Source organism: Chenopodium album, chromosome 2 (genome assembly GCF_948465745.1).
Source record: "Chenopodium album chromosome 2, dcCheAlbu1.1, whole genome shotgun sequence".
NCBI lineage: Eukaryota > Viridiplantae > Streptophyta > Magnoliopsida > Caryophyllales > Amaranthaceae > Chenopodium > Chenopodium album.
In genome coordinates, this window is record NC_137835.1 from 20,572,468 (window position 1) to 20,590,258 (window position 17,791).

General features: G+C 35.4%; 1 protein-coding gene across 1 annotated transcript; it reads left to right on the plus strand.

Annotated features, from left to right (window-relative positions):
* The first annotated feature begins 3,182 nt into the window (after nucleotides 1–3,182).
* On the plus strand, nucleotides 3,183–16,080 carry LOC145597229 (uncharacterized). The gene is made up of 12 exons (XM_081653378.1): nucleotides 3,183–4,476; nucleotides 5,806–5,895; nucleotides 5,976–6,212; nucleotides 6,429–6,650; nucleotides 6,728–6,836; nucleotides 7,281–7,436; nucleotides 8,760–8,824; nucleotides 8,909–8,988; nucleotides 9,113–9,186; nucleotides 9,269–9,309; nucleotides 9,827–9,869; nucleotides 15,709–16,080. The coding sequence occupies exons 1-12, from the start codon at nucleotides 3,325–3,327 to the stop codon at nucleotides 15,711–15,713; spliced, it is 2,274 nt and encodes a 757-aa protein (XP_081509504.1). The 5' UTR covers nucleotides 3,183–3,324; the 3' UTR covers nucleotides 15,714–16,080.
* Nucleotides 16,081–17,791: the final 1,711 nt, after the last annotated feature.

A 17,791-nucleotide genomic window follows, 5' to 3' on the forward strand; every position in this document is an offset into this window, starting at 1 on the left:
GTTAGGACTAAAGCTTTGATTTTTATTGTTTAGTGACATGCTAGGGTTTGTTATTAATCTTGTTAGTATCATGCCTAGGATCTTGCTATGCTCTAACATGATTATGATTATGATTGATATTATTTTTATTAATGATGTTGATTATTTATTATTATGTTGCTTGATATGTATCATATTGTTATTGCTTGATCACCTTTTATTGCATGTTTAAAGGGAATTGGTACTTGCAACCACGCTTAATAAGATAATTGATAATCTTGTTAGGTTAATTGTGATTATAATTCAAGTGATCGCCAATAATAGTTTATTTGTGCATTAAATTCAACCAACATAGATTAAACAGGTTTAGGGTTAACCTATTGATTGTATGTTAGTCAGAAAGCGCACATGAATACGAGCAGAATAAAGTAGAGGCCTATTATTAGGGCAGGTTCAATCTCTTTTAGGTTGGATTTGTACCATCATCCCCGAACCCTTATTTGGTTCATGACCTTATGGAGTTGACGATCTCTTGGATCGTTAAGGGGTGTAACCTTCACCTCGTGAACGGTTTACAAGTTCCTTAAAAACTTGTTGGCGACTCTTTTGCTCTATCTTCTTCCCTTTTGGACGCCACCGTACTTTAGTGTATGATCACAGTGGGGTTCAAGCTAGTGGGATTTTAAAGGCTTGAAACTATTCCCCACACGTACGCTCAATGGTGGACTCGATGTACAATGGAATGAGAGACAACCTTAACAATGCACTCTATTAAGTCATGATCTTTGAGCTTCTAAGTAGAGTAGATCAATTATTATTATTAAATATTAAGTTTTAATTATTGATTATTATGAAGTAATTATTAATTACATGAGCAGATCAGATTAATTCACCTCATAATAATAAGTAAATAACAAGGCCTTTTCTTTTCTTTGCATTTTAGATGCGGTACCTAAGTATTCTATAGATGTGATAAACTATGACTTAAAAGGCGAGTTTGAGCAAGTGTAGAACCACTTTTCGACTTAAAACCCAAATTCGATCCAAAAAGTCTACTTTGACTCGACAAGCCCATCATATTTATATAGGTTCAAGCAAGATATTAGGTCAAAAGCTGGTCAAAAGCTGGTCAACATACTCCACTTCAGGTATTAGGTCAAAAGCTGGTCAACATACTCCACTTCAAGCTGGATCCGTTTTTATGTAGGTCACTTTTGGTTTTGGTCATTATTTTGGGTTTGAATTAGGTCTCGAGCCGAGTAATTCAAGTTAGGTAATCAGTTATAGTCAGTTTTGACAACTCAAATTCTATATTACTACTTCAATTTTTTATTTGAGTTAAAAGAGAAGTACCTAGACTAGCCCTCAACCCCCTTTAGCTTTTATTTTTTTTCATTTTTTTAGGAAATTTTGACTTTTGCTACCTGTCAAACAGGTCGATTTAACTTTTGCTACGTATGAAAACTTTTATTTTATTTTACTACCTATCAAATCCCGTTTTTTAAATTTCGTTACCAGTTAACGGAATTCGTTAATAATTCCGTTAGTGAGATCCAGCCACCCTCATTACCACCTTCCGCCCACCACTCCCTCCTTAGCCACCCCTACCACCCCCCTCCACCACCCTCATCCATCACTGCCCACCTCAAGCCAGCCACCCTCGTCCCTCCACCACCTTCATCCATCATTGCCCACCTCAAGCCACCCACCCACCTCCCTCCACCACCCTCATCCATCACTGCCCCCCTCGAAAGCACCCAGCCACCCACCCACGAAATAGCCCAGAAACGCCCAGCTCACGAACCCACATGCGAGACCACTCCATCGCAATACCACCCTATCGCGACCCAACCCACCCGTACCCACCTGCGACACCTCCCAGCCACTCGAACCCCCTTAACGAAACCCCTAAATTTTGAAATCAAATTGGGGGAAAAATTAGGGTTTTTAATTTTTTCGAATCAAACTCATTGATTTCAAAACGAAAACAATAATTAAATACATGATTTTGCAATTCAAATGTAAACAAACAAAAGCCCTAAAACAATTTCGACAATATTGTTCGAATTATGCCTAAATTTGAACCAATTTCAAAGGAGGGAGGTGGGTGGGTGGCTTGAGGTGGGCCAGTAATGGATGAAGGGGGAAAGGGGGGGTTGTGTAGGGAAAGGGGGGTGGGGGAAAGAGAAAGGGGGGCTGCGTAGGGAGGGGGTGGGTTCGCGCGCCGGCGCCGGCCGAAACTCTAGGTGCCGGCCACTGGGGGGGGGGGGAAGGGCGGCGGTTGAGGGGTGGCTGGTTTTTTTTTTTTAATTTTTAATTTATTATTATTTTTTTTAGAAAAAATAATAAACTTAACGGAACCCTAACAGATACCGTTAAAGGGTAGCAAAATTTAAAAAAAGTGCATATGTTAGGTAGTAAAATAAAATAAAAGTTTTGATGGGTAGCAAAATTGAAATCGAGTTATTTCACAGGTAGCAAAAGTAAAAAAAAAATCCTTTTTTTTTTATTATTTTTTTTTTTTTATCTTGTATTTGAAGGTTAGACACATTGAAAGTGAGGGATGAGGGTAAGGAATCTCCACCCTCTCAAAGCATCCTTTGTAATTATCTCCTAGTACATTTTACATGCTTTACAATGGTTCATCCATCCTAAATACATAGTACATAGTACAATTCAAAATTTGCATAAGAAATCTTATGGATAGTCTAGATCATCATCTTGCTAAACTACTCCACCAAGATGATTTCGAAGCACATTATAACTTTTTGGAGAGAACTTAATTATCGTACGCTCAATGGTGGACTCGATGTACAATGGAATGGGAGACAACCTTAACAACGCACCCTATTAAGTCATGATCTTTTGAGCTTCTAAGTAGAGTAGATAAATTATTATTATTAAATATTAAGTTTTAATTATTGATTATTATGAAGTAATTATTAATTACAGTAGAGCAAATCAGATTAATTAAGCTCGTAATAAGTAAAGAACAAGGCCTTTCTTTTCTTTGCATTTTAGATGCGGCACCTAAGTACTCTATAGATGTGATAAACTATGACCTAAAAGGCGGATTTAAGTAAGTGTGGAACCACTTTTCGAGTTAAAACCCAAGTTCGATCCAAAAAGTCTACTTTGACTCGACAAGCCGGTCATATTTATATAGGTTCGAGCAAGATATTTGATGGCCCGACCTAGCTCGAAATTTTGATCACTTCTACAGGATTAATAATTTGTTTCAATCCCCCTCTTCCTGTCTTCCATACACACAGTTGCACATTACACATTACACACCCATTGCCAACAACCTTCAACGACTCCACCTCTTTCCTTCCCAACATTCCGATGCCTCCTAAGGGCCGTCCACGGCGCGCCGCCGCCCGGAAAAAGCCACCACCGCCGGAAAATCCCACCATTTCAGCCGAACCTTCCGAAGAAATACATGCAGATAAACAGCAACCGCTCACTGAAGCTCCTCTTCCCGACAACGACGTCGGTTTGGCTCCATCATCAGAAACCCTAATCGCCGGAAAACCAGAGCCACCTGAGAATCAAACGCAATCGCCGGAAACCGCCGTGAAACCTCAAGACGACGTCGTTTTGGGTTCTGAGGAGACTAAGGATAAGGATACTGTTGGGAAGGCGAAGAAGGTGGTGAAGAAGACTGTTAGAGTTGTGAAGAAGGTGATTAAGAGAGTTCCGAAAAAGGTTGTAAAGTCTGAAATTGATTCTCAAATTGATAAGGTTGATTCAATTTCAAAACCTGAATTTACAGTTTCTGCTTGTGTTAATAAAGAGGAATTAAAGTCTGCTGGAAAATGTGTTCAATTGAAGGAGGAAATTAATAATTCGGTGTCGAATTTCCGAGAAGAGGAATCGAAGTCTACCAGTAGTAGTGGTGCTCAATTGAAGGTGGAGAATCATGATTTGAACTCGAATTCGACAATTTCTGCTAAGGTTGGTGTTCAATTAAAGGCGGAAAATCATGATTCCGATGTTTTGGTTTGTAAGATGGAGGAGGAGAGTAAGGTTGAGGTTAATGAGAAGAAGGGTGTTCTAGAAGAAGTTCGAGGCGAGAATGTAGTAGAAAAAGGAAGTGAATTGATGGAAATTGAGAGTGTTTCGAACAATGAGGGTAATGTGGAGGAGAGGGGTGGAGAATGTGGAAAGGAAAGTGAGGGTTTGGTTATTGCCGAGGGCGCGAAGCGAGAGGAGAGTAAGGGAGAGGAGGTGGAAGATGGTCAAGGAGAGGGGAAGTTGTTTAGAGGGGAATTGGAGGCGATGGAGCGAAAGAAGAGGCGAAAGACGGAGATATTTATTGGCAGGTTGGATAAGGATGTCAAGGAGGAAGATATTAGGAAGGTTTTTGCAGAGGTTGGTGAAATTGTGGAATTGAGGCTGATTTTGAATAGTAAGACTGGGAAGAAATTTGCTTTTCTGCGGTATGCGTCCGCAGAGGAGGCCAAGAGGGCGTTAGATAAGTTTGCCAAAGTTGAGGTATATGCTAATGCAGCTGGTTTTCTTGCTTATTTGATTCATTTGCTGTTTTGTTGCTTAATAGAGGGTTGGTGTGCAGTGGTTCATTTCCTGGTTGATTTCGATAGATTTTCGAGTTCTTTATATAACTGTTATCTTCTCTGCCTATGGTAAGACTATTAAGTTGTTCTGTTATGTTGACTTAGGGCCTGTTCTCATAGACTGAGGTGAGCTGAATATTTTATAAGAGAAGGAAATTAGGAGCTCAACTGAAGTGAAAATAAACTTATGAGAACAGGCCCTTAATGTACATAGTGGTATATATTGGCTCATACCTGGGATCATGAATTGTATATTGTTTTATTTTTTAGCCTGTTTGTTTGATGTGAATTTGTGAAATATGACTAGTGTCCCCTAAACTCTTGCAATATAAAATATATTGATTGTCTATGCTCAAATAGCATTACATAAACCCAATATTATATACCAAATAAGTACTTCGTATAAAGCATTAAAGGAGTTAAGTTTTGTGCTTGGTTTTGTTCAAATTCGGATAGTATGATCCTCTGGTCAAGTTTGGATTGCATCGTAGGTTTAAAATGGATTAGTCTCGGACTCATGTATACTACGGGTCTAGTGAGTTCTAAATTAATTGACAAGATCCTTACAGCTAGTCAAAGTAGAATTTGTAAATAGTGTAAAAATCAATTGTCAATTTAAAAAGAATGGAAGAAGAAATTGTCTAATGGTGATTATACTTTACTTCCTTTGTTCTAAATTAATTGACATGTTATTAGTTTAAAATGTATTCATTATAGGTGACAAGTTTCTAATTTGGGTAAATTTTTTATTGTTAATTGTCAATATTACCCTCTCTTATTTTCTTTCTTCTCCCTCTTAACAGACCCTAATCCACTCTTTCATTTCTCTCCTCCAGTCCTCCCTAAGCCACTATCTCTCCTTATAATAACCACCCGTCCACCACCACGATATCTTCCTAAAATCGGTTTCCTCCCTCTCTGCATACAATATCCCTCATTGTAGACGTACTAGGGATTAAAACCATGTACATAATAAGAGAGAGAAGAAAAGATTAGGCTGGAAAGTAGTAGCCTAAAGCTACTAGTTTAATAGCTTTAATCTTTTGCAATCAAGAACCACCTTACTTTATGCCTAGACTCTAATAACCTTATCAACACCGTTTACATAATGCAATTTGGAACGTCATTCTTGTCTATCATGTTCTTGTGCAAATTTGAAAATACTTTCCTTTTTATGATATTCAACTGTTTTATTTTTTTAAAAAAAAAAAAAAATCTTTCTTGGCTCTATTAATTCATGCAATCACAGATTTGTGGCAAGGAGTGTGGTGCAACCCCTGTCGAGGGCAATGATACAATTTTTCTTGGTAACATTGACAAGAAATGGAAGTATGAAGATGTAAGACTCATGCACTTTTTAAATTCTTAAAAAGCACAATCTTTAGGGCGACTTCACTAACTAAACTTATGTTTGGGTAGGTTGTCAGTTTGTTGAACAAGATTGGTATTGGAAACATAGATAAGGTCACAGTTATGGTGGATTCTAATAACAGCGAATGTAATCGTGGATTTGCATTTGTTGAATTTTTAACCATCAATGATGCTCAGCTTGCTTATACGAAGCTTCAAGAGAAAGATGTTTTTGGGAAAAATAAAAAATTAAAGGTTGCTTGGGCTGAACCTTTGAAGGAGCTTGATGAAGAAGAAATGCTAAAGGTATGTGTTATGTAAAATATATTGATGCTATGGATGGATAGGAACTCACAGTGTTTGGCCTAATGACCAGTTGCAAATGGTCAATGAACAGTTTGCAAGTAGAGCATTTTAGATTTTCATTAACATGTGTAAGAATATATTAAAAGCTTGTAAGGATATTTGAGGATCTCCTAGAAATTAAGCATGATTATTTGTGGTGCAATTAATATTTTGCAGGTCAAAACAGTATATGCGGAATTTATACCTTCCTCTTGGGATGAAATGAAATTGAGAGATACTTTTAAGAAGTTTGGGGAGATAGATGATATTGTTCTTGCTCGGAATCTAAAAACAACCAAGCGGAAGGACTTTGCATTTATCAGTTTTAAAACTCGTGAAGCTGCCATCAAATGCATTGAATCTTTTGGTCATGACTTAAGCAGCAAAGATGAAAGCAAGGTTTTCTTTCTTATTCATAAAACTTGTAAATGCTTGTATCAGTTTACGACTTAACTAAAATGCAATTATGTTTTTAGGTAAGTGTGAAAGTCTCCCTTGCTAAACCAAAGCCAAAGGTAAATCAAAGACCAATTGCAAAACCTTTTGCCAAGGAGGTCCCCCAAACAATGCCAAGAGCCAGTCACAGTGAGTAAATCATATGCTTGTTGTAAATAATTTGTTTGAGACGATTAAGATGAACTTAACTGTTGCGACTGAATTTTGATTGATTGTTGCTTTTGGTGATTGGTTTACTCATTGCAAAGTTTTATGTATGAATTTTCATTAATACGAAGTATTTTTTGCAAATTATTTATTTAATTTTATATTGTTAAACTTGCTTTGTCCAGCTTATTAGTATTTAAGCTCTATTATCCTTGGGTATTCTGTTTGATGTAATTCTTAATATAATCCCTCTTTGCAATTAATTTCTTTTCAGTGGCGGATGTTCTTTAAAATGAATCTGTGAATGTCTAATGACCTTATTTCAGCTATGCCTGTAAAGCTTCCTGAATTATGTGCTTTAAGATATATATTAACAATTCATAATTTATCAATGTCGTTAGTGGTAAATATTTTGACTCTATGCAGGTAAAATTAGGCCAAGCGAGCCTTTAAACTGGATACATCGTACGGTACCTCGTCATGGTATTCAAGTTCCTGATATGTCTTCTACGAATGTTGAGTTGGTCCAGTTATTGAGGGAGCAAGCTTCATGGAGATCACCACATGCGAGCCTAAGCAACAGTAATCGGATTCTTTCTTTTCTTTGTTAGCATTATGGAACTCATTGCATACATTGACCAAGATATGCTTTTGATTAGTGTTTTTTCCCCTAACTTAGACTCTCTTTCTCTCTCTCTTTATTTTTTATTTTTTTATTTTTTTGTCTAAATAAATACGGTGAAGTACTTTTCAATATCTACCATCCAGCCTTTAATGTAAATGATGGGCATTAGAGTCTAATTTGATGTCAGCTGTATGTTCATTCTCTAGCATGAAGGATTTATGTGAGAGAGCTTCTTAGGTAGACATTTGACAATATGAACCATAGGAAGGAAAAAAAATCCTAATGAAACGTCACAATAGATTAGAAGCATACCAACACAAATAAAAGCGATTAATCATAGAAAAGAAGCAAGCATGTGTAAAAACGGGTTTTCAATATGTGGACACCTAAAAATGGCTCCCCATCCGAAACTTGATGGGTAGAGTGTTAAAATAAAGGAGTACTTAGTTTTATTTCTAAATCCATTTAATTTAATTTTTCTAGCGCATATTTATCTTAATCTTAAGCCCAAACTGTTTAATTTATTCCATTATAGGCTGATGAGATACGTGGTTATCCCTGATGAGACACGTGTTTAATCTTATCCCTTTATAGGCTGATGAGACACGTGTTTTATTTATCTTAATCTTAAGCCCAAACTATCTCATTTAGTTGATGAGACACGTGGTCGGGGAGACATGTTTAGGTGTCTACACAATACCTTTTCACCATAGCTTCCTTGTTGGGCATCTGTTTTGTTTTCCTTGAAGCATGCAATTTACTTTGTTTGGGAAGGCAAAGGATGCAAATATGGGTGGGCGAATACCCATACGTAGAGTGCTTTTTGTAAACATAAGAAACATTTTTAGCTTGAAGAGTTAGAGTAAGCATCTGGAAATTTTCCTTTTGGTCCACACTATTGTTGTGCCTTGACACTTGATATTTTCTAGAATTCTAGTGTTTAGCAGTTATCAGTTTCTTCCCTGGCACTATGTATAAATATTTAATCTGCTAACCCTAGGTGGGTGGTTTTGGCGGGGAGGGGATGGCCACATCTGGGGGTTATTGCTTAAATCTCTAGTTTGGCTTTCCTTGGTTAAAATTATGTCTATACAATTGCATTTAGGCAATTGGTGGTTGTTCTTGTTGGGCCTTTAAATTTCTAGAGTTAGCCTGCCCTTTATGTTTGGGATTTGTTCCCCTTCCTATGATGCATCTTGAGATTTCCTCTTTAGCAGTTCTCTTGTTATCACCTGAATTGAACCTTGAGGAAATTTATTTTATTATGGATTTATATGCAGGACCCATGGATATGCGTTACTCTAACCCCTCCTTATCTGGGAGGAAGCGTCAATATCCTGAGATGGTAAATGATATTAAGTATTTAACCTGTATCTGCCTTTTGGTTCTTGTTTCCTTTTATAATATTTCCTTTGTTTTTTGCTACTAGGAAACTGATCCGCTGCATGGAATCTCAAACAGATATCCTCACTTCCATTTGGATGCTCCTTATTCTGTTGCAAGTTCAAGGTGGTTTGTTATTTGAATTAAACTGATGAATGCAGCTTATTTTTGCAGTTAGTATTCTCTTTATATTCTTTTATGCTGGGGTCACGCTGTCATTAAATAATTAGCTATTTGTTGCTTCTTTCAGTCAAAATATAATGCCTCCTAATGGTCTTACAAACCCTATGGCCTATCATCAACGGCATGGTGGGTACACTTCTGGTAAGTTGACTTAGGATTTTCAATGATTTGATTGAATGGTTTTCCTCTTGTATTCATAACACAGTGGTGTGTTTATCGCCAGGATCACTTTATGGAGCCAGAAATTATGCAAACAATGTTGAGGTATGTTGGACAGCATAGAAATATACCCTAGGCTACTAGCAGTTGCGTATTATTTCAGTGTAACCTGATGGTTATCTTAACCTTTCTAGCTCTAGGAAAAAAGCAGCACTACGATCTTCTATTATCCTTATCACTTTGCCTGTCATTTCATTAAATTATTGAAAATATTTCTACCATGTATCTTTGAGACATGCTACCCATTGTAAATTATAGATCATTTTGCCTCCACTAATCTCCCTTATGCCAGTCACATATCTAAACCTGACATTTGGTGGTTAGAAGTTGAAAGACTTGAAACTGTGTTGCTATGCTATCACCCACCAAAAATTTGGTAATTACTCACTTCCAAACCCTTACCTCCCCTTCTCTCACCATTCCATAAACAAAATAAAAAGGGAAAAAAAATGATTGTATAGTAGGTTTCTTATGTTTATTTTTCCTAGAGCACCTGTGCTCATGCCTAATGGTGCAGTGCAATGAGTTCCTGACTTGCTTCTGCTGTTTCTTGCTATGGCAGATCAGGGATAAAGCGCATGAAAGCAGCTTTCCATATCGGCGATGTAAGTAACTGAACTATAGAAAAGCTAAAAACATTGATACTACCCACTTCACCATGTTGGAAACCATGTTGCATACATTGTACATTTTGACAGTTTTATTGCCCTTATGTTGTGAAAATGCTCGTGTTCATGCTGCTACATTGGTGGTTAGAAAACTCCTACTTGCAAAGACGTGTAAGGAGAGATCTCAATTCTCTCATTATAGGATATATAGTTCTAGTCCTTGGGTGGTAATACCGAAACATTTGCTTATATTGTTATGAACATTTTGCAAAATAAGCTATGGATTCATAAACTTACATTGCCTTATGTGGAGGGATTAGTTGATAAGGCGTAAAATGGGGGTGAGAAACTGTATTCTAGGGGATTTAAATTGTTTGACCTCTACCCTTAAATAAAATTTACAGTCTCCACTTTTGAGAGTTGATATTGGAGTACATAAAGAGTACACTTAACCCTTTTCTTTTTGCAATAGTTTTGGACAAATTGATCCGTTCAATTCAAGAAGAAATACCATTGATGCATGGTGTTTGCGGATGTTTTTGTATGAATCGATGAGACAAAAGTAGGTGGGAAGGCAAGGTGGAATTCTAGAGATAGACATTAGAGTCTTGAGGCTTTATGTAGAAGTAAGACAAACTATTTGGAGGCGTAAGTTTAGCAGAGTTTGAAGTAGGGAGGCAAAGGAAATCTTTTTGGATGGGAGTATTGTGCAAGGTTTCGAATTCTTCTGCTATTTAGGATCAATTATTCTAAAAGATGGGGAATTGGATGGATATGGTGATTGTAGAAATAAAGTGGGTTGACTGAATTGGAAGAGTGCTTCAGGGTTCATATGTGATTCTGGCATGCCCCATAGATTGAAGGGAACATGCCGAACATCCTGCCACATGACAAATAGACTTACCCTATTATATGGTGCTGTGAAACATTGTCATATTCTTAAGATGAATTTGGTGATCTGTGTGTTCATGTGTTGTGATGGATGTGTGGTCCTACACTCATACTAGAAAGGAATCAAGGATTCAATGAGGAGTGAGGTAATTAGGAATAAAGTAGAGGACTAGAGGTTACACCTATTGATTATAGGATACGGGATAATCGCTTAAGATGGATTGGTCATGTAAGACGCACTGGTTTGGTTAGGGGAGGCTTAAAGATTGCAAAGATGGGATTGTGAGGGTTAAAGTAAGACCAAAGAAAACTTAGGAGGAAGGTTATTGAAAGCTATATGAGATTTTTGGGGATTGAGGGAGTTGGATTGGGCGTTGTGAAAGAAGATAATACTTTTATTTTCATTCCTGTGTGTGTTTTTCTATATACTTTTAGCCCTTTCACTAACTTTTAGTTCTCACTTGTATTTAATTAATTCTCTTTGTTTTTCTAAAATTATGCATATGTCCTCTTAACATTTAATTACTTCCATGATTTAATTTTCTTATCACTACTATGTAATTTCTTTGTTTATATTTAGTTGCAACATATCTATTTTCATGCCTGCCACCATTGATAAGTAAAAATTATAAAAACCTAATTTTTAAAAGTATACTTTGAGAGTAATCTAATAAGATCACACCTCCACTATATTTTTATGTGAATATAAATAGTTAAAGATAGTCTTAATTGTGTAGTGAATAACGTAAAAGCTAAAACGTTGAACAGAAAGATACGCAGGAAGTATATGTTTATCTATCAATGGAAGATGTACAAAGTACAATGTAAGGGCTTGTTGCATATGGGCCTATTGTAGTTATTGAGTTGAAGAAGTTTCATTTGTCGTGAGATTATAAAAATCTACCCTATCATATAATCCCTTTGTCTATTTATTAAAAGCCTATTTGGGTTTTTTCATGAAATTAAGAAACTTTTAGATTCCTTTAAACCCAGGAAGTAAATTGAATTGCTTAAAAAAATTAGAAAAATTAGTTGTCCAAATCACTTTCTCTCTCCTTCCTTTAACTCAGCTCCGCCACTTCCCCCACTCAAATTGAATCCGTACAACTTCATCTCTCTTCCTCAAATTGAATCTACACAATTTCCTCTTCCCCCATTTCAGTTTTCCTTCCCTTTACATGTATTCTTTTTAGGTAAATGATTCCTTCTTTTTTTTTTTTCGAGTACAATGCGTCAATGCTAGACAATCAAAGTTTTAAAGCTTGTTGAAGGATGAGTGGTACATGATTATTGCTTTGGCCGAGTGTTTATTGTTGACCCATTTATAAGGTGTAAACAATACTCCATCATTTTACTATAAATCAACAAATTTTACCCTCATTTTAATCTCTCGGCCAAATCTTTTTTCAAACATTTACAATTAAAAACAATTTCACTCAAAAATTAGTTAAATCAAGGTAACAATAATTCAACAAATAAAACCCAGACTGGAATTTTTAGAGGAGAGAGAAATGAACAGTTGAAATTATTTCCATATCTAAGCAAAATCAGCTTACAAACTCAAAACCTAATAAAAGGGTTTTGTAGTTGTGCAAGAAAACTAAATTTTCTTTGCAAAATCTTTATTAAGTGCAAAGAATCGAAGAAAGACAGATATGAACCAAAGAAAAAAATTGAAAAACCGAAAAGCCTGAAAAAGAGTGTAGAGATAGAGAGAGAGAGAGAGAGAGAGAGAGAGAGAGAGAGAAATATTGTCGGTTTTGGGAATGAAATAAAAAAAAAAAGGTCAGCTATTAACCTTCACCCTTTTTTTTTTTTTGGACATATAGGGGATTAAAATTGGGGGATGAGTTTATTTTGGTAAAAATTTTATATCCTAAAATAGAAAGATTCACAAATAGGCTTTTAATTTTTGGCAGCCCAAAAAAGAATACAAGCTTTTAATAAAAGGACGGCGGGATTACTAAAATAAAAGTCATTAAATTTTTCTAAAGTTCTGTATTGGTAAAAATGTGTCAAACAAAAATATATATATATAGCTCTTCCAAAACATATACAAAACCACATTATAGAAATACCCAAACCAAGAGACGTAATCTTGTTCCTAACTTGCTAACCGGGAGCAGTGTTCAAAGGGGGCATACATATTCCCAGTCAATTAAGAATTTCGTGTGAAAACCTGACAAGCACAAACATGCCATATTTTGTAGGGATGAGTATGTATCGGATATCCGTTCCGAAATTGGATTTTGGATCGGATATCCGTATTCGAAAACTCTGATATTTGATATTCGTATCCGATCCGAATTTTTTCGGATATCTGAAAAGTTCGGATCAGATAGTTCGGATATCCAATACCCTACCCATTTAATAATATACTTTTTTTTATTAATATTTTATTAATAATATTGTTAAAAAATTATTTTTAATGGCAAATTGATACTTCATGCTATATTAGGCCTATTCTTGATAAGTTTTATGGAAAAACTGAAAAAATAAATTGTCAAGAAAAATGAAACTTGTATATATTTCATTCATGACCAAATAATCAAACTCATAATTATAAAGTACAATTATTCATATAATGTAACAGTCCCACAAATTTCAGAATTTAACAATCAAAGATTAACACATACGAAGTACTAATTAAGAAAGAGAAAAAAAAAACCAAAGATTAATTTGTTATAAAATCAAAAATTAAAAAACCCAGAAATTTTTAACACTTATACACAGAAAAAAAAAAATCATTGAAAACCTAAGTAAATGTGAAAAAATAATCAGAAAAAAAGACGAGTTGTTGAGAGTGAGAGAGTCGCTGCTGATAAGATGCTGGTTGTGGAGCATCCGTGAGAAGGATGGAAGTTGGTGCTGCGGGAGGAGATGATTATTGTAATACAAAAATTCAGTGTGGGTGTTGATGATTTCTATAGTGGGATATTAGTCTTTGAAAGTTTGAGATATGAGGAGGATCTGAGAGGTCAAAGAGAAGAAAGAGGAGAGAGAAAGAGGGAGGGGGAGAGGAGAGAGAAAGAGGGAGCGGCGGTGAGGGGATTTAACATTTAGGGAATCAATGAAATAAGGGTTTAGGCTTTAGGTTAAGGTTTGGGCTTGGGTCTAGGAGTTGTGGTTTCATTTTACGGAAAAATAAAGTAAGTACTCCGTAGTTTTTTTCGGATATCGGATATCCGAAATCCAATATTTCGATATCTGATATCGGATCTGATATCCGATTTTTTCGGATCGGTTATCCATAATTTTCGGATTGGTTGCGGATCGGATTATCGGATAGTTTTGCTCAGCCCTAACAATTTTGTACTAGGGTCTTATCCTTCACAAAACAATCACAAACATGCCATATTCTGTACAAGGGTCTTATCCTTCACAAAACAAGCTAGTAAACAGCCTCGCATATATGTGCTCTAGGTGACAGATGTGCCACATTTTCATGGATGTTTTGGCTAGTTATGATGTTGTATTGTCTCTTCACAGTATCACTTCCAACTCTCACCTCGTCTTCTCACCTAGATAAAACTTGCAGCCTCTTCTAGCACTCCTTCAAAACTCAGTTAGTTAGGCATCTCCATATCAAACCCAATATCCCTACCTTACTACACAATTTTCTATTCATTTTTTCTCTTATATATTCTAAAATGCCAAGGGAATGCTCGAACATTAGTAGTGTACAACAATCTAGCTTATCCTTGTTTAAAGCATTTCAGTTTTTGAATTTGGCAAAGGACTAGCATTTCATCTCTATCCTGGTGTCTTTATTGTCGAGAGCTAAAGCTACCTCTTTTACATAAAATTGTCAAGAGGCTCGGTTGTTGGTCTTGAAAACATTTCTTGGATTCCAGATTTCCTGGTCGACCAAAATTATTTGTTTGGATGAAGAAAAAACGACAGCAATGTCTTTTTCCTTTTTTTTTTTGGGTAAATTGTTGTCACGGCCTTATCTAAATTAAATACCCTTTTCAAAGCCATGTATCAGTTATATGACTCCAATAATAAGGGTTTCAAGTTTAACAAGCAAGCCACTTTACAATTTAGTGTGAAAGAGATTGGTTAATATACTGAACCTTTCCCTGATTTTATCAAAGACCTCCCAAAAGAGAAACCTAAAGTGACCTCAACAGATTTCATGAATATTTTGATGAGTATGGATGATGATGAGAGTAGGATTCAGATTCAATTTTGAAAGGCGATGTACTATTATGTGGTTGATTTAGTGAATATTTAAGGGAGGTTCTTAAAGATCTTTAGAAATTGAGGATATTAATTTGGCTAAGATCACGCTAGAGAAATTCTTGGAGTCGTTAATTGCAGCACAGACTATAGCTGAACTGTTCTAAAGAAGAAATATACTTCGCTAGTTGTGCTGTAGTGTTAGAGGTATGGATTAGCTACTTAGCTCATTTCCTACGTGTGTCACACACTCAAATTACAGCACTTTGTGAAGATTCTCCCAAATTTTTTCACCCATAATGATTCAATCAATTTGAACTACTACAATATCAAAAGCGTAACAAAGGATTTTTATTTCATTCAACTAACTAATCCATGAAACTGCTACATTTCCAATTTCAGTGTTGATTTGCAATGGTGTTCGGGCAACAATTGCCTAAAACCATTGCGTAAACTTCGTCTACATCCGACCAATGTTTAACTGTAGCCATTGTAATGTACCAATTGTTGCTAATTCCACTAGTGTTTGTTTGCGTTGTTCTCTTTTTATTTAGTGGAACAAGTTAAAAACACATCTGTTGTCTTTGTTTTTGCACCTAGCTTTGGAATTTGGTGGTGTTTTGACCTTTTTTTTTTTAGAAAAAATGTGTAACTTAATGTTTGCATGATATATATGCTAAACATATTTTTTACTTTAGTCATAAAGTACTTCAAGCATATGTTATATTTATGAGATCACTTGTTTACACAAAAACATAAACAGATTGACTGTTGGAGGACTGAAGAGGAAAGCAACTTGGTAGTGAACTTGTGACGCTACAAGCTGATATGGAGTAATGGAGTGGTATCAAAAATGGTGAGCCACCAATTAGTATGATTCTAAATTGGTAATTATATTTCGTTTTCTTTCCTTGTGATGTAATTTCTATTATTAGGTTGTTAGACTTAGAACCAGCCTTTTCTTTTACTAGTTTTTTTTTTTTGTTTTTGTCTTCGTTGTTCAATGTGCATGGATTGTTCATAGTCTCCATACTATATTGCTTTGAAAGAATCCATCCTAGCTTTTTCATAATATGTTAAACTCAGTCACAAATTTTTTATCCAAGGCATTATTTATGATGTTATTATGACACAAGTACCTCCACAACTTTGCCTTCAAAGATTCAATAACAAAACAAATTGTTATCTTAACTTTGCCTTCAAATCTTAATGACATTATTTGTGGAATCTGAAGATCCAATCGGTGACCCAAATAGCAAAATTGTACTTTAAAGTAAGCATCACACTGGCACTAGCCTTCTCTTCAATTCTTTACTCCTTGCTTTGATGGCCCATCTCCATCTTTCAAGACTCATCATGGTAACTGTCAAATAATAGCCAACTAAAATTGACCAATTTATGATTCAAATGCTCACACTTTTTTTCACCTACATGTCATTGTACTAATTCTTAACTGTGTAAATGTATATGGTCATTCTGTGCCAAAATTGAAGTAAAGATGTGACAGACAAAATAATTCATATTTATGGAGAATGTTATCCTTGCTTCCCTTGCCAATTTTAACAGCCAAAATAGCAAAAAATAATCTTATTTGCAAATATAGTTGGACAGTCCCTTGCAATTTTAAAAAAATCTAACTGATAACACAATCCTTTGTGGACACAACAAAAAAAATATGTGTTCATTCTGCCGCACAACAAAAAAAATGTGTAGTGTGCCAACAAAATCTGCAGGGCTCTGAACCTAGAAAAGTTCATTGAATATGTTGGCCTGATATAGAAAGTTGAAATGTATTTTAGCAACCCTTTTAAAGCAAATGGAACCTCATTTTGTAAGTGACTCAGCCTATGGCGAAGAATGATTTGCACAACTACAGTACAGTAAACTCTTGAGTTCTTGAAGTATCATCATATGCTCTTTTTATTCTGCCAACTAATAATGTGTTTTTTGCCTTCTTATTATATCCCTTGTGTTCTTCATCTCAATTTCCTATAAGTTGAATCTGCAAAGAAAGAACATGTATCTTTTAAGCCTTAATTTATGTAACAGATCGTCAGCTCTCAATTAAGGCTGTTACATTTATGTTGCTAAACTCGTGAAGTAGTGCACCCTTTAACCCTTTTCTCTTGTTGGGAGATTTTAGTAGTTTAGGTAATTGAGTTTTCTTAGTCGGACCCTATTCTCTTTACCTTATTTTTGTTTAACTTTGTTATTTTTATTAAACTGAAATATTTTTGCTGAAATGAGATTAATTAAATTGCCTGAAATTTATTTTACCAATGAAAACTTATTTTTATTGATTGTCAATTATATTTGTTTTTTCAAGTTACCGATTTTTACCGATTAAAAATTATTTTTACTGAAATGAAATTATTAGGGCTTTATATGTCTCACAAGAATATTTATCTAGTCCATGGTGCTCTCTCCCGGTCTACTCTGTAATACTTATCTAGTGGTCAGTGTCGGAATGCATTTTTTTCCCCCCTAAAAAGCTTGATAATATATCCACCCCCTTTGAGATTTTCATTTTAGCATCAGCTATGTCTCTCGAGATTTTTGGAATATAAAATTTCATGTGCAACTTCGTTTATAACTTGACTCTAAACCTCAATAAGTCATGTAGTTACCATTAGAAAATGCAGAAATTAGACATAAAATAACAAACTATTAAAAGTAGACAAACACTTTTACTTCTTCCAGTTTTTTTAGTAACATCACTTTCCTAAAACGGAAGTTTTAAATTAGTTTGGTCACTTTCCTTTAGTTCATAAACACTCTCTATATCTCTCCTATCGCATGGGTTCATTTTTATATTCTCTCTATCTCTCTCATCTCTAATAATCGTC